We start from the raw sequence: 20,717 nt of genomic DNA, 5'->3' as shown, positions 1-20,717 counted from the left end.
ACCCGAGTTTGGTAATTGTTTTATACTTAAAAAAAAAAAGTAACTTTTCTCACTCAGACACATCAAATCACTAAAATAAAGTAGGGGTGTGCAGAAAATTTGCCAAACCTGACCTGACTCTACCCAACCCAACTTATTGGGTTGGGTCAATTTTTAGGGCTGATGGGTTGGGTTGGGTTACAAAATTTTTTTTATAACGGGTCGGGTTGGGTTTGGGTCATAAAATTACAAACCCGCCAAACCCGACCCGACCCACCCATATTTTAATATATGTTTAAAATATATTATATATTTAATAATTATTTTTTAAAACTAGTTGTAGAGCACTTCCTTGGTTCCTACTATCATATATAATATAAAATCCTATTAGTTCTTTTAATATATATTTAAATATATTATATAATTAATTAAAAAATTAAAATTTTAGATATATTTTGTTTATAACTGAGTTAGGAATTTATGTATATTTTGTTTATAAGTGAATTAGGATACTAGTTTATTTATATTTTGTTCATCAATTCAGTTGGATACTTAAACATATTTTGTTTACAACTAAGTTGGAATATTAATTTATATATTAATGTATATTTTGTTTATCAACTTAGGTGGCAAGTGTGATATATTTTTTTTTTGCTTAATTTAATAATAATAGTAATAAAAAAAATTGTCCAACCTTGAGTTCAACCCGACCCAACCCAACCCAACCCATATGGGTTGAGTTGGACTTATGTAATGGGTTGGGTTGGGTTGAATTTTTTTTCACCCACTATGGTGAGTTGAGTCAAAAAATTTCCTCAATCCGATCTAACCCGACCCATGCACACCCATAAAATAAAGTAAGTTTTTGTTTTCATAATATTTATGAATATGTCACTGTATTCGTATTTATAAAAAATGAAAACCTTGAAAAGTTGTTTTCATTTTTTGTATTCAAATCCCATTTTTAGGATACTAAAAATGAAAATAGAATACAAATGCTAATACTAAACCAATTTTTTAATAATTGGACCCATTAAAAATTGAAAATGAAAACAAAAAACATGTTTTTTTTTTTAAATATTTATTTTTTATTTTTAGCTAAGCGAACAGGCCTGAAGGTTCATAACTTTCCTTTCTCAGATATCTATGTATTTCAAAAAAAAAAAAAAAAATTATAGTTTCACTGGAATAAAGAGAAATCCACATGAGAAAGGGACCAAATTATTACAAATTGGGCTCCCCTGTGTGTCCCCGTTGCAAAACAAATGATGAATTGTCAAATTTAGCCCCTCCTCTCAGCCTTTCGCGCTCCTCGGTCCTCGAATACTAAACACCTTTTGGTTTTACTCTTTGTCGTACTCTCAGTTCTCCGATCGAACCAACCCAACCCAACCCAGCCTCCTCTTTTCCCATTTCTTCTCCTTCCTCTTTTTTCTTGCTCGCTCTCTCTGATTACATATGATGGAGGAGCAGCCTTATCTTCTATTACAGCGATACCGTCGAGACCGTCGCAACCTCTTAGAGTTCCTCTTCTCCTCTTCTCTGATCAAAGAGCTCCGAACCCCAGCCGGCCACGTCACCTCTCTCTCCGACCTCGATTTTGATAATCTCAGCGCCGATTACATCCTACACTCCATCAAATCCGGTTAGTATTTTTTTCATTTCTCTTAGAGTTTGTTTAATTTTCCTTTTGTTTTCTCGGCAGCCAAACAGAGTTAGGAACTGTGAAATGAAGAATTATACTCAACTCAACTGTGCCTAATACAGCTGTTTGGTTCAGCTTAGTAATTAGTTCACTATTAATTATTGCTATTTTTTTTTTTTTTTGTTTCTTTTATCGGTGATCAAACGGAGTGTATGCTAATTTTTATTTATTTATTTATTTTTTGGTGTGGATTTTGGTTCTCAATGTTTAAATTGTTATTGTATTGTTGTCATTAGGTGGAGTGGTTGATATTTCTGAAGCAACTAAGAAGTACTTCGATGAATCTTCTTATCCAGTTATGGTGAGGAAATACTCTGTATCTTTGTTTACGTTGCCTAAATCTTTGTTTACGTTGCGTTAGGCAAATACTTATGTGATTATATATTTATTTTAAATTTATTTAGTTCTTGTTTGGTTGCTGAGTAATTAGATATTTAGTTTTGAATTTCCACTTAGTAGCATGTTAATTAGAGATTTAGGTTTTTGATTTGTCGAACAGGCATATGTAAAAATGTACTTGAAATATTGTGATTTTTTTCTTCTTCTAATATCTGGTTTCTGTTATTTGTTACAAGGAAGGAATTGTAGTTTGAAGCAGTGAAAAATTTAGATTTACACTGAATTTCTATATTTTGAGCCTTGGCTGATGCTATCTCACTGTATGCCCTTTTGTTTTGGTAGATTCAATCTCAATTAGGGGATTCCTATTTTCTTCTTTCTGATCCAGACATGTCTGGATCACCTCCCAGGAGAGCTCCGCCTCCAATTGATGTGAACCGAAATGCTGATAATGCATCATATTCATCTAGACAGCCGGATCCTTTGATTGTCGAGAACATTGGAGCATCTATGGATAAATATAGTCCAAAATACAATGCACCTTTGTCACGAGTAGAGGATGTAAACATTCCTCCATTAGGATTACCTTGCTTGAACACAGGTATTGGTTGGTTTACTTTGAACTTTACAGTACTTGGAAATATGGGTGTATATACATGGTTCCACAGATTGTGAAGTAATCTCCTGTAAAAAAAATTATATATATATATATATATATATATCTTTGTGTTTTATGAATGCATGTATTTCTATCCTGAAGCGTGTTTTCATCTTTTGAGTACACTGATACATACGTTCAGGATTCTTGAAGGATTGTCTGATGATGACTTACAAGAATCAGCCTATGAAATTTTGCTTTCATCTTTGGTTTTTTCTGGGTAAGCTTTCTTTCTTTCTTTGCATGTGTGTGTGTGTGTGTGTGTGTGTGTGTGATTAGTATGCATTCTCTCTCTTGCTTTCTCAATCTGTCACTCTTGCCCTCTATATAACTAGGATTGAAGTACATACAGTTGAGGATAGAAGGAAAGAGAAGAGTTCTAAGTTTTTGTCAGGGTTAAAGACTAAAAGGGAGAAAATAAACCAACAATCTCAGGGACGAGGGAGACATTCAGAGCTTGTAGACACCATTCGCATTCAGATGCAGGCAAGCTATAATGTCCTTTTCTTAACGAATGTTAGCTGCCATTCTTTATGTGCCTGAAAAATATCTTAAAGTTGACTTTCACAAAACACATGGAAGGATTTTGAAATGGTTGGTTCTGTACGAATGTCAACTGATTTTTATGTCAGAAATACATTTGTTTGCATTAGATGTATTACTGACCATATACGTTAATGGGTGACTATTGAATGACACATGGATCTTCATTTGTGTGTATGCATGGTAAATGCCAAATAATTGGTATGCATTTGAGCAGTTTGAACAAGCCACTGTTGCACTTTAAATCATGTTTGTATGTAATCTTAGTGCCTGGCTGGCAGTTTTTGATCCATCTCCAGTTTCTAAACTATTCTTTCCTTTCCTCTACTAGTTTTATTATTTTTGGTCTCAAGCTAAATTTTACCAGGTTGTGAAATCATTAGATAGAAGTTTTGTTGTGTCATTAAATACATTTTTATTTGTCAATTTTTTTACTTTATCCTTTTTGATGTTATTATTTTCACTTAATCCTCCCACTTTAAGAATGTGATAAAATGAAAGAAAAGCTCTTTTGATTTCAATTATTTTATACATAGATTTTTTATAAGATCAGGTCTCTTTGTCTCTGTGCAGTGCTGCAATCAATAAATTAGCTAAGTGAAAAGTATTATGTTTCTCACTTCAATTTGCTTACTTTTATTGTTTAACCATTGCTTCAACCAAAGAGGTAAGTTGTTACTTTTTTGATAGATTTCAGAAGCAATGGATGCATGCATAAGACACAGATTGACACAACTGGCTGCCAGGAGAATTTGGGAATCAGTTGATATTCCTAAAATCTCATTGGGACTTTTGAATAGCGTATTCAAGTCTGATTTTCTTAATGAAAAGTCTTATGTACATTGGAAGAGTAGACAGGTATTGCTTAACTTTGCCTAATGTTTTATTATAAATCCTTTGCCTAGTAGAACAGGTTGAACTATCTATATACACTATTGTTTGGCATAAAGGATTCACGTTTGCCACATGTTTGAGAATCAACTAAACTTCACACCCTTGCTTTAGTTTTGCGTGAATACATAGATCAGGATTCATTGGAGATTGAAACAACCTCAGCAATTTCATTCTGTGTTTGGATAGTTTTGGATAGTGAATTTGACTCTTCACAATCTTGTAAGTGATGGTGACACCTGGCCATTACCCACTATGTGGCCAAACTTCACAATCTTGGATAGACAAACTAGATGTTTGCAACAGGAAAATAAAAGATAGATGACCTAGTGTGAATGACTGCAACCCTAGGTGTGATGTCCCTCAAAATGGGCATTTCATTGTAGACGTTTTTTCCCCTAGATAGATGGTTTTACATGGGAGTCACCACTTATTTAATTAAAAATGTGTTATAAAATTGGGTGTCTACACCTAGACTTGTTTGGAGTCAACACTAAGTGAAAGAAAACCTCTAAGAGTTAGCACCTACGGTTAGCTGGAGTTGGCACTGGTCCATGGAGGGATTTTGATTCATCAAATAAATCCTTTATAGAAGTTTAGCTCCAAACCGGTTTGGAGCTATCTCCCTCTAACCCACTATGTGGAGATTGAAGAGAACATTCATGTGTAAATTTAGTTACATGACTTTTTAATAAGTCATGTGACTTGTTTAAATAATACACATGGATGGTCTTATAACTTGCTACATAGTGGATTGAAAGAGATAACTCCAAGCCAGTTTGGAGCTAACTTTGTTTTTACAAAAATAACTTTGTTTCTAGGAATAAAATACTAATAACCTACTAAACTACTGGGGCCTAAAATAAAGATACATTTGGCTTTTATTTTGATAAGTAAGAAAGATGTATATTCAAAAGGCTACTTTATGCATGAAAAGCACAAAGCAAACCAAAATTTACAAAGAAAAGAAGGAAACAAAAAAGGGAAGAAAACCAAGAAGAAAACTAATTATAAAAGAGGAGAGAACAAAGGAATGAAGGGAGAAAATCACTAGATGTGAGTCCCCAAGCCCGAGACTAGTCTAATAGTGATACACTAAAAGAAGCAAGCAATTGACCTCTGGAGTTATTCAAGTCCTCAAAAGTCCGCCAATTGCACTCCTTCCAAAGACACCACAATAAGCACAATGGAACTAAATTCCAAATTTTAGACAAGTGCTTCCACCACTAAATCCACCAACCAAAGAGTAGATCTGGAACCGTTCTTGGTAAGACTCACGAAGTCCCAAAAGATTTAAAAATAAAACTCCACAACCAATGAGCCTTCTCACAATGAAGCAGTAAGTGATAAACAGTCTCCCCAGAACGACAGCACATAATGCACCAATTAACAAAATCAAAACTCCTAAGTTTCAAATTGTCACCCGTGAGAATCTTGTTCCAAGCTATAGTCCAAATGAAGAAGGAAACAAGCCGATGGGCCTTAACTTTCCAAATACCTTTCCAAGGAAAGACAATGGAAGAAGAACCTTGCAACTAATTATAAAACGAACGGATCTCAAAATCCCCATTAGGCTTCAACTTCCATCTCATCCGGTCCCAAATATGCGTTGAAGGAAATATTGGATCCCAAGATATGAAATAAAATAATAATAGATTAGAATAGTTTCCTATTTAACTCTCCCGCATAAGCTGGTAGTGCTTTGATTTCAACCGTTTAGTCTTGATAAAAAGAAAAAAGAAAAAGAAAAAGCAATGTTTTCTATTTGGAGGATAGTTCCTCCAACTCACCATGCAGCAATTTCAAAGACTATCTATGTGTACTTCTAGTTGCGTGATCTACTTTAAAGTCATTTGACTTGTTTAAATGATTTAATGAATCATGATATATAATACATGTGGATGGTCTTTTAAACTGTCATGCAATTCCTCCAACCTAGTTTAGAGGAAAACTTTGTTTGATAAAAAATATGGTGTTCAATTATTTAAGCCAAAATAAATAGTAAGAATCTTAACTATGTGAGATTATGAATATAATAATGAACACTGTAGCTGGTGTTCTTGTAGTTCTCCAGATGTCTTTATGCTAGAATTATTTATCCAAAAAGAAGTCGTTATATTAACTGGCTCACAATATTGTTTGCAACCATTTTATAGGCAAGTATCTTAGAAGAGATTCTTTACTTCTCTGCTAATCTTGAAGCATATGAACGTGAAACCATTAAAAGCTCTCTCTCAAAGATCAGAAATTCTAAGGTATCATGTTTTGAGTTTGGTATAATTTTTGTATCGGCTGCTCTGAATTTTTCATAAAATCTAATAATGGATCATTGGTCTGTTGGATATTGTAGGAGTGGGATATCACAATGTCCCCTTCTGAACGGGCTGAGGTTCTGTTGCCTATTACACAAGTGGAATTAAATTTGTCGTCTCTGTCGGGAAAATTTAGTATCCAGGGCGAAACCTATTGTTGGACTGCTGGTTATCACTTGAACATTAGACTTTATGAGAAGTTACTTTTTGGTGTGTTTGACGTTCTTGATGAAGGCCAGTTCATAGAGGTATATGTTTTCTTATATTAATTTCAATTAAGTGGTTTTGTGACGTAGTTTAGCTTTTAATGATGTTTGCTACTTGTGCTTAGGAATCTAATGAACTGCTGATGCTTAACAAATTGACCTGGTGTATTTTAGGCATCACACAGAAAATGCATAATGCATTATATGGGTGGGTCCTTTTCCAGCAGGTAACATAATCTCAACAGCCTTTAATGTTCATGGATTTGTTGATGTAGCCATGTGACTGGTTTCTTTAGTCATTGTTTTGTGATAGTAATCATTTATTTTATAGTGGGTTACCTCGTTGTGTAGTTCAGATTTGTTCGATCTTTTATGGCCAATGTGAGTTAATGTTGTAGTTTTGTTCATTTTCTTTATCTTATTAGAACTTGTAATCTTGAAAATTAAATAATTCTATAGGTGTTGTAAAATACGCTTTCTGGTTCTAAGTGAAATCACAGTAGCTGATAAAATAATCTTGGGAGGGATGTCTAATGCTGAATTATAGTGCATCAAATAAATGCTAGTAGAATTCATGTCATACTAATTACTGTATGTATCTGCAATATGGATGTGGAGGGTAAGATCTCATATTCTTGTATACACTGTAAAATTTAGCAACAATTTTGTTAGTTGAAGGATAAAAGTATAAACACACCTTTTTGATCTGGTGTTGAAATGTTTCTCTATAGTTTTTGATTCCATATGTTAATTGTTTGATGGGACTGAACCATTTCTGAATTTCAGAGCAGTGGATTTTATGAAATATATTTACTAGCTATATGGCTATTTATATAAGATAGTCCTTAGTTACTCTCATTTTAATGCAGAATACCCTATAAGCTATATTTTCAAACTATACATCTCTATGATTTTTAATATTTATCTAAGGCAATTTTCCCTATTGAAGTATGTAGGGACAAATGAGGCTATGCTATTAGAACATGCTCTCCGTGAGTTGCAGAAAGTTGTGTCTGGTGAACATGCCGATCAGAAGGAAGAGCAGTACATGGATAGCCTAGCATGTTCAAGGCAATACAATGGCAGTGAAATAAAGTTAGGTTTGGTGCAGGCTGTTTTCTTCTCGATAAGCAGTTGGTGTGATGATAAGCTGCAAGATTATCACCTACATTTCAGTCAGGTAATACCTATTCCTCAATAGTTTTCTTATATAATATTCCATTGTTCCAATTTAAGTGACATTAAAAAAAATTATGAGATTGTAACAATATGCAGTAAATGGCCTGTATTTCTTTGTTCTTTGCCTAATTTAGGTGTTTTCACTGAACTCTATTTTTATTATTATTTTTTTCTTCTGAATAATAGGTAGATTTGGATGCACATGTTCTTTATTGTTCACTGGCTTTTGTTGCATCCTTTGAAGTCCCTTATATACCTACACATTGTAAACTGTGTTCTTGTTCCTTTGTATTTTCAGAGATGTTCTTCTCATTATGAGATTATTGTTTCAGGAACCTACAAACTTCTCTAGGGTAATGAACTTGATGTCAGCAGTTGGAATTCTTACTTCCGGTGATTCTGGTGATATCAAGGTTCGTTTTGCTGCTGTGTAAGTTCACATTTATTTTGGTAGTTGAATCAATCATATGCTAATTTCATGGCCTAACATATTTCTTTTTCTCCCGGTGCTTGATAAATATTTTCCAGTAATCCTATTCCTATGCCCTTGCTACCTTCTAAGCCATAATAGTTTATTTTTTCTTTTTCTTTCTTGGTGTGCCTTGTTGTAGAATCCCTGCACCCCCCCCGGGGCACTTTGGCTTCTTTTAATATGCTAATCTGCCTACCTCTCTCCTCTCTTCTTTTACCTTTCTGGTTGAGAATGAAAGTTCTAAATTGTTCTGACCTCATGATTTCAAAAATAATAATTTAGCAATTTTTGGGGTATCAACAACAGAAGATGATAGATTCTTGATAGGAAGGGCCATTTCTGATTTAATCTCTTGTTCAAACCCTAGCGGAGAATGTTGCAGCATTTCATCCTTGTCATTGGAGTTTGGGATTTTTGTATGATTGGATAGATGCTCTAGGCGGTGTTCACTGTTCATGGTAATTCATTTTTGGATTTTCTTGTTCTTTTAAACTTCAGAGTGTAATTTCTAGGAGGAAACTGTGCATGCTGCCACTGAACTCTTTTTTTTTTTTTTTTTGGGGGGGGGGGGTGTAAATATAATAATTTTATTTTTTATTTTTGATAATTCAGTAGTTGGGGGAGGGGATATTTGAACTTTGGATATCTTTGTTGGAAAAGTTAGGAGGTGCCAATTGAGCTACAAGGCTTTTGGCGTAATATAATATATTTATTACTTGTGAAAGAATTGTTGCAGCTTGCTTTGCTGCATAGGCTCTTAATGGTCAGTAAGTTAGACCTATAGAGGCTTGGCCTTGGTTAGCTGATTTTCTGTGTTTGTATTCTGAGGCAGTTGCTTATCTCTTTGTTATTGTCATGCTGCTGCTAGATTGTGTGTGTGTTTTGGCTATTTAGGCATTTCTTGTTCTCTTCCCATTGGTTCAAGGACCTTGTTGGTATTTTTGTCAATTGGAACCGATCCTGATAACTGTAGCAGGCTTTTTTGGATTGTTTTGTTTCCTAGATGATGGTGGGTTGACTTGGGGTTTAAGTGCATTAAATCAAGGTTGGATTGTAGTATTTGAAGGCAGGATGAATTTTTGGAGACAAGAAAAAGGAAGAGGAAAAGGATTGCATTACAAATTCTCAAGGGAATTATTATTGCAAAATTCTTATAAAATCTTTTTTTTTTTTTTTTTTTTTTTTAAATGACGTGGAACCCCACTAAGGTAGGGCCTTTTGGACCCATCTTTGGGGAGTAAACCACGGATACACAACCCACCCACCAGATGCGTGTATCAGTAATCTAGGGGAACTCTTAGAGTGGATCGAACCCAAGATGTCTAGGCCTACAGCTCATCCCAAGCCTCCAACCATTAAGTTGCACCTTGACGGGTTTCTTATAAAACTTGTTCGCCATTTAGCTTAAACCATTTAGTTTAAAAAGTTACTTAAATGTTTATCTAAAATTCAATCTAACCCTAATATGACTTGGACTTAATGGACTTTGATTACTAAGCCCAAACTAAATACCTAATAATCTACAAATACCCATTGCATGGTAAAACACAAAATAAGACCTAGTAGATCAAAACAAAAGCCTATACCTGAAACCTGAGAATTGTAAAAATACCCCAAATACTTTTTCATTAATGCTAACAAATCTCTTTAAAAGAGTACGAAGGGGCACAGCCCATGTACATGGGAAGTAACAAGAGATACACCAAAATCTCAAGAATATGTTATAATATTTTGAAAGATAAAAATACAAAATAAAATAAAACAAGCATCTCACTGCCTAAAGAGGGGTTTGGTTTCTGCTCAGTTTTAGCATAACAGTTTATAGTGATTTTAGCTGTACAGACTCATATGGTAAAGTGCTATTTTTATTTTTTTATCTACTTGTTCTGCTGTTGCTGGGAAGTAGTTGCATATTTTGTCTCATTGACTAAGACCATTGGAGCAATTCTTCATATTTACTCTATGCAGTTAATCAGGTTGGATGATTCAAATGAGCATGCAACTAGAAAACTCAAAACATATGTGGAGAGATCAATCAGAGCTGCATACAGGCGGGTGAGTCAGATTTATCATTTCACCTGAATTTTTGCTTATTGATGTTCGTATATGTTATGCTCACCACGTTTCTGTTAGATAAAGTTGTTTTGATTATAATGCTAGGTAGCAAGCACTATAGATCTTGAATCTAAAGTGTTAGGGACGCATCCTTTGGCCCTGCTTGCAAATGAGCTAAGATTGATTGCTCAGAGAGAGTTCAGTGTGTTCTTCCCAGTGCTACGTTGTTGGTGTCCTGAATCTGGGATGATTGCGGCCATGCGACTACACCAAATTTATGGGGAAAGACTGGTTGGTTTCTCTAATTTTCTAATGATAATCATTCTCACACTTCACAGCTGGTTTATCTTCACTAATTTTCTGTACCTTTTTTCGGCTATGGTGTTTAACACTGTAGAAACCGTTTCTCAAGGGAGTGTCATCTCTTTCTGAAGATGTCAGATCGGTGCTTCCAGCTGCTCATTTGTTGGATGATGACCTAACTCAGCTGTATATTTCTGCTTGTGAAGAAAACAGGCAGCATCACCATCTCAACCAAGATCTGGACCATTATCCGGTTTGATTATCTTTTCTTTAAAAATGGGAGAAATGTTGGTATCTTGATATTGAGTGTAAATATACATAATTTACTATCAGAACTTTATAGGAATGGTTCTTTTCATATCGTGTTCATTGTTTGATGCCCTTTGGTTAAGAAACTGCTGTATTAGTCTGTTATCCATATTCATTACCGTAGGCACTAATTACATGTGTTTCTGAAATTCACTAAATATTGTTACAATAAAAAAAAAAAAAAAAAAAAAAATTCCTGTCGGGCATATGTTTACTGCTTGCCTTTTATTTTTTATGCAATGATGAAAATAAGGTGAAGATGCTGTTCTGGGGGTTAATTATTTAATTAATAGATGACTTTTTTTTACATGTAAAATAGATGAGCTTATATCAAGCAACACAATTTTCATTGTGCATTTTACATGCTTCTTTTCCATTTAACCTGCATGTTGGATCTCATATATTCTCAAAACTGAGAGGTTTTGAGATGATCATTCTGTTCTGGGACTAATACACTCATACTCTGGAATTGGATTGCATTAGAGACAATGTTTATCGTGCATTACTTTTGCTCTCGAGTCAATGTTGGTGTTCAAATGGTGTCCATGCTGGAGCTCATAATTGTAACATGATAGTGTTTTTTTTTGTTACAATGTTTTTGTTGGAGGATTGGTTTGGTAAATAGAGGAGCTTTTTTTGCATGGAATTTAGCCCCCTTGTGTTTACTGTTTGTTGTGCTGAATTCCTTGTCTACATAGAGTTTCCCCTCCATATCAATTAAAGTCATTATTTATCAAAAGAAATTTTACTTTGTAAGAGATGCTTTGTGTACTTCAGCATGATCTAGATTAAAAAAAGTGAGATAATTAGCTGTTTGTCCCTTTCCTTTGCAGATTGGAGAAGTTGCTAAACCAATAATTCTTGATTGGGTGATTGCTCAGAATTCACGTATCCTGGAATGGACTGGACGTGTGTTTGATCTTGAGGTTGGCTCCAATTTATGCTAAGTAGTTTGATGTCATGTTTACTTTCCTTATACAATCTGGCAATCATCTGGTTTAATGTTATTTTTAGAAGGAAGTGCTAAGAAGGGAAGACAAAAAATAGTACAAGAAAGAACTATGTTTTTAGTGGTGTATTTTGGATATCATCTGTGTTTTTTTTTGCATAATTTCTTGCCAAACTAATTTTGAGTTTTTTCTTGTGCAGGAGTGGGAGCCTTTATCATCTCAGCAGAGAATGGCAACATCTATAGTTGAAGTGTTTAGGATCATAGAGGAGGTGGATATTATTCCTGTGACAATAATTTGGTGTATCTTATAAAAAATATTTAAAGAAAAAATACTAGTGTTTAATATTTCTTTTTTCATGATATCATGCAAGATTGTTTTTGAAATATATAGCATGACATTTGAGTAGCTTTATGTAGGCTGCATCAACTTGCAGGCGTGTGTTTCGCTTCACTTTGAAATTTCTATCTTCATGTTCTAGTGACCATTGTTGTTTTGTTATTGCATATGAAAATAGGAGAATAGGATAACGATGTAAATATGCTTTCACATTTTAGTTATATACTTTTTTTTTTTCCTTTTTTTTTTTTTTTTTTTTTTTTTTGAATTTGGGTTATTTTTATTGCATTTTTGTTTGCTTACTTATAGATTTATCATAGAGCTGCTTGTGGAGGTGTTTCATTTCACGGTCCTTATATCCAACATAACTTGCAGACTGTGGATCAATTCTTTGGCTTGAATCTTTCAATGGATATCACACATTTACAAGCTCTGCTATCTATTATTTTTCACAGTCTGGATGCCTATTTGCTAAAATTGCTCAACCAGCTAGGTAAAGTGTACATTCATCTTCCAGCATATTTAAGATTGGGCATATTGCTTGTTGTTTGTACTTCCTTTGGTAGTGCTTGCCTTGTATTGTACAGTTGTGACTAATTCTAAAGAGGTATTTGATCTATTTTTTGTTTGGATTTGCTTTTCTGTTGATTGTGTTAAGTTGTTGGGTGAAGGTCTCCATATGGTCTCATACTAGAAAATTTGTTGCATAAATCCTGATGTAGGCATCTATAAGACTATAACATAATGATGATGATAGAGAAGTTGTAGGTGTAACAATTGTATACTTCACATGTACTTGGGTTGTGCCCAATGAACTTATTACTTATAAAAATAGCCAACGAGCTCTAGCTCAATTGGTACCTCCTTCCCTTGTAAGTGTTAGTGGAGTGTGATGTCTGGGTTCAAAACCCACTGGGTGCATGTGTAAATTACCTATAAAAAGAAAAAGAAAACTTATAAAAAATGATGATGCTAGAAAAATTACCCGAGTTTATTGACTTTTGTAATTTTAGATCCTAGCTTGTTGCGCTGTTAATATACTGCCAGTGTATTTTTTTTTTCATTAATAAATTTTTATTACCTATCCAAAAAAAAGAAAAAAAGAAAAAGAAACCAAAATGAAAATCTTTATCAAAATTTCGGTAATTGTGATTCAGGGTTTTGAATCCTTTGATAGAGTTCCCTTGCTTGTTTACAGAATAAAATGGAATCCAGTTTGATATACATGGGCTGCTTTTAATTCCAATGGCTGCCAGTTGGACTGCCTTGTCTTTTTACAGACTTAGGCATCCTCAGTTGAATTACAATTTTGACCATTTCAAAATCCAATGCCTTATGGGTGGGGAATGCAATTAAATTTTAAATTGCTCTCATTTAATTGGCACCAGAGGAGTTACGTGTTGCTTATTCAACATCCTTGTTCCATTGTAAATGCTTTTTTCATGGTTTGAGGAGATCTTCGCATTCTGTGTGGTATTCTTGAAATTCGTTATGAGGTTTATATTACTCATGAATTCATCAAATGTTCTGGTCATAGGGTCTCATCTTTGCTGGGGATTTTAGGGGCTATAAGGTGCCCCTCTGATCATCAGCCACACATTCTCTTGGATGATCAAATTTTCATATCTCCCACTAGTTATTCTATAATTTCTGAGCAATTGACAAGTTTTTTGGACAAGCTTTTTTTTGATCTCATCAAATTCAAGTTGATTAATGTGATGGTTCTCTTGGAAAAATCTATTTTAGAGTTGGGTTTTGATCATAGTGCATTTAATACTGCAGTTGATAAGAATCATCTATATCCTTTGGCTCCTCCTTTGACTCGTTATGAGGAGACAGTTATTCCAATAATGAAAAAGAAGGTACTAGAGCGTAAACTTTTGGAGGATGGTGTGAGCAACATATTGAATGAATTGACAGTATCCAAACTCTGTGTCAGACTAAACACTCTTAAAGTAAGTACAACTCTTGATTTATAAATAGAGATGATCCTATATTTCATATCATTGATTATGCAGGGCCAATTAGAAAAGTGTTTGTTCATATGGATATATATGAAATTCTCAATTTTTACTTGTAATTGCTATTTCATTGATGATGAAAATTCGATCAACCAAAATGTAAAACATTTGTGAAGTATTTTCAGAATTCTCAATTTTTACTTGTAATTGCTATTTCTTTGACGATGATAATTCGACCAACCAAAATGGAAAACATTTGTGAAGTATTTTCAGAAAATGTGTAAAATTTGGAAGAAGTTTGGAAATACAGTAGTATCACATATTATAACTTTTCTGATCTGTTTTTAAGAATTATTTCTTTATTTTTTATTCTTCTTGTGGCCTTGATAGTTACCCATGAGTAAAAACTAAAAAGTGAGTTAAATTATTCCAAAAAAATTAATTAAAAATAATCTAGCATATAAACAAATTTATTTGCGAGTAACATATCACCAGATACTGATATTATCTCCCCAAATTATATTTTGTTTCTTCCTGCAGTATATTCAGAAACAAATTGGAGTACTAGAAGATGGCATTAGAAAGTCGTGGGCACTTATCAGACCATCAGTTGCTCAAAGATGGGGTAAGTTCTTTTTAATTGTGGTTGGATCCGTTGGAAAACCTAGCATTTCATAATTTCCTTGATTTTGTATATGTATTGTTTGTGCAAGATGGAAATCCCAGACACAAAAATGTAATTAACACCCCCCCTCCCCACACAAATGAAAAAAAAAGAGTGAACAAGATAGAATTTGCTTGGGGTTGCACAGTGTCCTCTTTGATCACAACTCCTCATAACTCATAAGTTTGGTTGTTTTCTCCTTCTGGATAGAATATCCATACATGTTTGTAATGGATGGCACATCGTGACAGGTTAGACTAGTATGACATAGCATCAACCAGAGTGATGAGTTTAAAAACAGAAATCTTTTCCTTTTTTGCTCAGAAAGTAAACTGGAGAGGGTTTGGTGTGGGGCTGTGATTCAAATCTTAATGATAATAAAATAAATAAATATTTTGCTTTTGAAGGTAGTAAGAAATTATTACATTTCTTTTTTCCTTCAAGTTACTGTTGTTTATTTTTTCGGTAATACTCTGTTCATGGTAGTGGTGTCTCAGACTTAAATGTGGTATTTTAGTCTTCTTGGATATGTATTTTTTACTACTTTGAAATGAAAATTGTTAAAAACTGGCATGTTGGATATATTTCATGCTTGACAATTCATCCAGCAAAAGAGGAGCCTCTGGAAACTTCAGAGAATTCTCTGCCATCATGTGGTGAAGCAGTTGATGAACTGTTTGTCACCACCTTTAACAGCATCAAGGATACTGCAACAGATTCTATCAACAAAATTTGTGACTTTACTGGTAAGTTATCAAATTCATTTGTCTTAACAAGCCTCTCTGTGCTGGAAAATTTTTATTTGATAGAAATAGGACTGCCTTGTTACATATACTTAATTACTTGGCTTTGGATGCTTATGTAGACAATTAGCCTAATTAGCCTAAAGTTTAATGTCTAGGTGCAAGAGTCATGTTCTGGGACCTTAGAGATGCATTCCCCTTTTCTTTATATCGTGGTAATGTTGAAGGTGCTCGCTTCGATGGTGTTCTTCCACAGATTGATACTGTAAGATATTGAAGTAAATTTTCTCTGTGCATGTGTATGTCAGTGTATACTAACTCTTGAAAGATGAGTTGTTGTGGTTGATTGTGTTTTCTTCGACCAAAATATCATTGATTGGATTCTTCTAATATAAGAGTCATATATCTAGGTTCTTGACCACATATGTGGTCTAATTGGTGATACTCTTAGAGACCTTGTGGCTTTCAGCATCTGTCGAGCATCACTGGTGTGGTTTCATCCTCAATATTTAATCTGCTGTGGACCTTTTCTTTGTGGTTCTAATTCTGCATACATTCACGGTTCAGGAATGCTATGTTTGGGTGTTGCTTAATGGAGGTCCTTCTCGTGCATTTTCTGATTCCGATATCACACTTATGGAGGATGACCTTAATATGTTGAAGGTATGTGGCTGTTTTATGCTATGAATAAGTAAACCGCCTGTCTGAAAACAAATGAAAGGGCACATTTTTATTGAATTAAAACATCTTCATACCAATGTTAAGCTTCTTCAGAAAACTTGATTTCCATAACATTTTCATGTCACATGCAAGTAATTGTGTCCAACTAAATGCGGGGCAAATTTTTTACCCATATGCCTATAATCTGCATGAGGCAAGTAATGCTCCTAATTCATATGATAAGCACAGAGGTAGCGTTCATTCCCTTTCCCATACATTACAACTACTGCCCTCTTTCTCTCAACCTAATTTTGTAACCCAATTTGTAACTAGGGTTGTACCTCTTGCACAAAATTCCTACTTTTGTGGGTTCTGGGAGAGGTGATTGGTAGTCAGCCTTATCCCCAATATTTGTAATGTGGTTTGGTCTTATTACAATTTAGTCCTTGAACTTTTAGTTGTTAAAGATGACACTCTAAAGTTTGGATTAAAGTGAAACTGTTAGGGTTGTGTCCAAATTAACAGATTTTGCATCTTATGGATAAAATTTTCAATTACAATTTACCCATGTGGTTTGGTCCTATCACAATTTTGTCCCTTAAACTTTTCAATTTCTATATTTGACCTCTTAAAGTTGGATTAAAATGAAATCCTCAGTGGGTCTTTGGACCAAATAGTCGCTTATGCTCAAAGCGCGAAACCCCAAGGCTCCACATTTTTTGCCTCGAAAGCTAGGCTCATTCAAAGAGGCGTGCTTTACGCTCGCTTTTTTGTGCTTTTTCAAAAAGCTCAAAGCGAGCTTTTTGGCGCTTTTTTTTTTTTATAATATTTTTCAAAAAAAAAAAAAAAAAAAAAAACCAAAACTGAATTAAAACCATAGGATCTTGACATTATTCATATAAACCATTGATTTGGCATGTTTTTAGTGTAATTTACTTATGAAAAAAAATATTTTGAGTGTAACTTGTCCCGAAACCCACAACCCCTTAGTTCTTCTCTCTTTTATTTTATATATATATATATATATATATATATTTTTTTTTTTTAATCTTGATTTTCTCTTCTTGAAACAGTAACCACCCAGCTTCTTCTTCTTATTCTATTTTTTCCCTTTTGGATATCTGCTTGGTACCAATTACCATATTGCTATGTCCTCATATTCTTAGCTCATTCATTAAAAAAAAAGTATGATATAATATATTTGTGGTAATTGTTTAGTTACTTTTGTGGTTGATGTTGAACATAGCTGACTAATTCTTATAGACTTATAGTCATTAAGTGATTAAATTCTTAACTAATATTACTAATTAGTCATAGGGCATTATGGATATTGGAGATGTAAGAAAGGATATTAAATGGAAGTGTACTCGTCTCTAGCCGATTCAAAAAGAATAAAATGACTTGATTTGCAATTTGTGTTAAAATTGCAAAAGTAGGGCTTATCTAAACGCTATATGAATTATATAAATTTTTTTTATTTCAATTTATATGATAATTTGATCATTTGATTGTTGCATTTCTCATTGATAATTATTTTAAATTTATAGAATTATTTTTTTAAAATGTGTGTTTCACTTCAATCAGGGCGTGCGCTTGCGCTTTGCGCCTAGGCTCCAAGAGACATTTGTGCTTAAGTGTGCCCCTTGCTTTTACCAACATTGGGACCGAACCTTAATGATTTCATTTTAATTCAAACCTTAAGGGGGTCAAATGTAGCAATTGAATTTGTAAACTAAATGTGATAGGACCAAACCACATGGTGTTCTTCATGTTGGTGAAAATTTGTATTAAAAGAGCAGAAGAATTGCACAATGTAGGGTGACGATTACTGACCTACCCAATGAGTAGAAAGAAACTTTAGCTTGTCATTTTCACTGCAGTTACATTTCCAATGTTTTGGCCTCACATTTTATTTCAGCATTGCTCCATCTATGTTGACTTATTGCTTCTACTCTAGTCTAGTGTGTGTGTGTGTGGGCTCCTATACATAATATAACTCCTCTGAGGGACTCCAGGACTTCCACGCACTTTAGTTAGGATGTTAGTCCATTATTACATGCTTCAATATGCCTCTAATTAGTTTTAGAAAGTGGCATTGATTGGGTCCCAATGACAAAACCAATTGTGGGATTCTTATCTTGTGAACCCAGCACTTGATCACACGTATTGATAACTTGCATGATATATATGTTCAATGCCTGTTATCAAATTGTTACCAATTTATATTAGTTGCTAATAGAGCCACGCTGCATAACTTTCTAGGAATTCTTTATAGCTGATGGAGAAGGCCTTCCACGTTCTTTAGTGGAGCAAGAAGCGAATTTTGCTGAGCAAATACTAAGCCTGTATACCCTTCAGGTTTTGTCACTGGTGATTGAGAATTTTATACTCACAATTGAATGATTGAAACTAACATCATAGTGACTTTTATTTCTGCAGACTGGTACTGTCATCCAGATGCTGATGACAGCAAGTGAACAAATTTCATCGGGATTAGATTCACTTAATCGTGACTCACATAATCATGACAAAATGGGCTTGGAAGATGCCCAAACTTTAATACGAGTCTTATGCCACAAGAAGGATAGAGAAGCCTCCAAATTCTTAAAAAGACAGTATCAGCTCCCAGCATCTTCAGGTGATTTTTCCACACCATTTATTTGCTTGCATGACATATTGATACTGTATCAGACTATGATGCATGATCTTCAAATAGTGTTTTTTTTTAAAGTATGTATGATCTTCAAATAGTTATAGAAGCATAAATATTAACATGTATAAGCAAGATGGCAACTGCAGTGCGGTTGTATTAGAGTGTGTAGCACCTCTGCGCACAGAAAATGAAGGGAAAAAAAAAGGGGGTGGGGGGTGGATGGGGGTTTGGGACTTTATCCATTTAGAAATTTGCGTAGAAGCAGTATTGGAGCCTTTTATGTTTCCCCTTTACAATCTCTCTCTCTTGAAGGTGGTAATTTGAAATCCTATCCTTCAAAGCTGTCTAATTATCGTTGTTGCTGTTTTTTTTTCTTCTCAAACCCAACAACACCCCTTCCACAACCCCCCACCCCCCCAAAAAAATAATAATAAAAGGTCTTCTTACTAGCATTTTTACCTTTTTCTCAAAAGAGTACCCAATGAACCAGTTTCATGCACTAAATTTGAAATTCTTATAGGTATCTTCCTCCCCCCCCCCACCACAAAAAAAGTCTTCTTACTAGCATTCTTACCTCTTTCTCAAAAATTACCCAATGAACCAGTTTCATGCACTAAACTTGAAATTCTTAATTGGTATCTTAGAGTCCTATAAATACCTAAAGCTTTCTTCTGGTAAAGTTATTTACTGGAGAGACGTTCCCCTTTCAAATCTGAAAGGTTTCTTTTTGTTTCTTATTTGATTATTGTGGAGTATAAAAATAATGATTCAGATGAGGAATGGTTATTGATCTGGAGGTTTCTTCAGCTGAGAGATTGAAGTTCTTCAGTGTGTTGGTTTTATCAAGATGGATTTTTCTCTTTCCAACCACAAAATAAACAATAACCATGTTGTGTTTTCCTTTTATATTTTTCCCCTGGTGCCCTCTCTTTGGTGGAACGGGGGAGCGAGTTTTCCAAATTTCTCCTCGCTATTCCATGGCATATTTGTTAGAAACATCACTATTAATCTTAAATGCTAACAACATTTCATTAAGAAGCACAAATGCTGAAAGTTAGAGGCATTAATCTGGTTAATTGATTATATTTCCATAGATTATGATGACACTCCATCTGAGGATTCGACTTTTGGATCACCTCTCATATCTGATCTTCTAAAGCGGAGCTCCTCATTTCAATGGACCAATAAGAGCCAGAGTAGCTTTAAATCTTTTAAGAATAAAATCAAAGAAGCAACATCTGACATCAGGAGCGTGGCATGGTAATGATACTTAAATATGTACTGCTATGAAGGCAACTTGCATTCTAATGTAGATTTCAACCTGTTGTTAGCAATCTGCTCTTCAAGGGGTTAAACGAGTCATTAAGATGGCATTCCTAGTATGCCAAGTTTTGTATTCCATGTAAAGCTTTTTCCTGCAAAACACTACTCCTTATATAATTTGTACATGTACCATAATTTACTCTCATCATTCATGTAGGCAAAAATCACGAATACTCACCATTATCTGAGTACTAATGTGGTGATTTGAGTTGGAATATACAGTCAACATTTTTATTTTTAATTATATTTTGAGTAATGCTATAGCTACAAATTATTTTACAACATTTTTACAAATTGTTGACGTGACAAATTCTTTTTGATTCTCTTATCTAGACCCACCACTAATATTATATTTTTACTTACTAATAACTACTTATCACATTAACAATTTATAAATATGTTTTTGTAAAATAGATTATAACTTTAGCATTTACTTATCTTTTTGATAATGAAGTTGATAGGCTTTAGTTGAC

The 20,717-nt window shown here is 34.1% G+C and overlaps 1 protein-coding gene across 2 annotated transcripts; it reads left to right on the top strand.

The window, feature by feature from the left end:
• The first annotated feature begins 1,224 nt into the window (after positions 1-1,224).
• LOC126710619 (protein unc-13 homolog) lies at positions 1,225-20,485 on the top strand. Of its 2 annotated transcripts, XM_050411179.1 has the most exons (26): positions 1,228-1,624; positions 1,921-1,985; positions 2,366-2,624; positions 2,835-2,901; positions 3,017-3,167; positions 3,915-4,082; positions 6,272-6,370; positions 6,466-6,675; positions 6,759-6,860; positions 7,583-7,813; positions 8,145-8,225; positions 10,253-10,339; positions 10,445-10,630; positions 10,737-10,895; positions 11,785-11,877; positions 12,101-12,172; positions 12,616-12,733; positions 14,023-14,195; positions 14,742-14,826; positions 15,474-15,611; positions 15,767-15,873; positions 16,019-16,096; positions 16,176-16,271; positions 18,531-18,626; positions 18,708-18,906; positions 20,016-20,485. In XM_050411179.1, the coding sequence occupies exons 1-26, from the start codon at positions 1,438-1,440 to the stop codon at positions 20,183-20,185; spliced, it is 3,477 nt and encodes a 1,158-aa protein (XP_050267136.1). In that variant the 5' UTR covers positions 1,228-1,437; the 3' UTR covers positions 20,186-20,485. The 2 variants fall into 2 exon arrangements, with proteins under 2 accessions (XP_050267137.1, XP_050267136.1); XM_050411180.1 differs by lacking the exon at positions 20,016-20,485 and having other exon boundaries at positions 1,225-1,624; positions 18,531-18,613; positions 18,708-18,783.
• The last annotated feature ends 232 nt before the right edge of the window (positions 20,486-20,717 follow it).

Source organism: Quercus robur, chromosome 12 (genome assembly GCF_932294415.1).
Source record: "Quercus robur chromosome 12, dhQueRobu3.1, whole genome shotgun sequence".
Classification (NCBI taxonomy): Eukaryota; Viridiplantae; Streptophyta; class Magnoliopsida; order Fagales; family Fagaceae; genus Quercus; species Quercus robur.
Note: the sequence above shows the minus strand (reverse complement) of the source record. Positions and strands in the feature narration are given on the sequence as shown.

What these genes read in the sequence shown, in the direction of transcription:
- LOC126710619 (XM_050411179.1), top strand. Translation starts at nt 1,438, where the DNA reads ATGATGGAGGAGCAGCCTTATCTTCTATTACAGCGATACCGTCGAGAC. An exon ending in TCAGACTAAACACTCTTAAA is followed by an intron (nt 14,196 to 14,741) that starts GTAAGTACAACT and finishes TTCTTCCTGCAG; the next exon opens with TATATTCAGAAACAAATTGG. An exon ending in GCATCTGTCGAGCATCACTG is followed by an intron (nt 16,097 to 16,175) that starts GTGTGGTTTCAT and finishes TTCACGGTTCAG; the next exon opens with GAATGCTATGTTTGGGTGTT.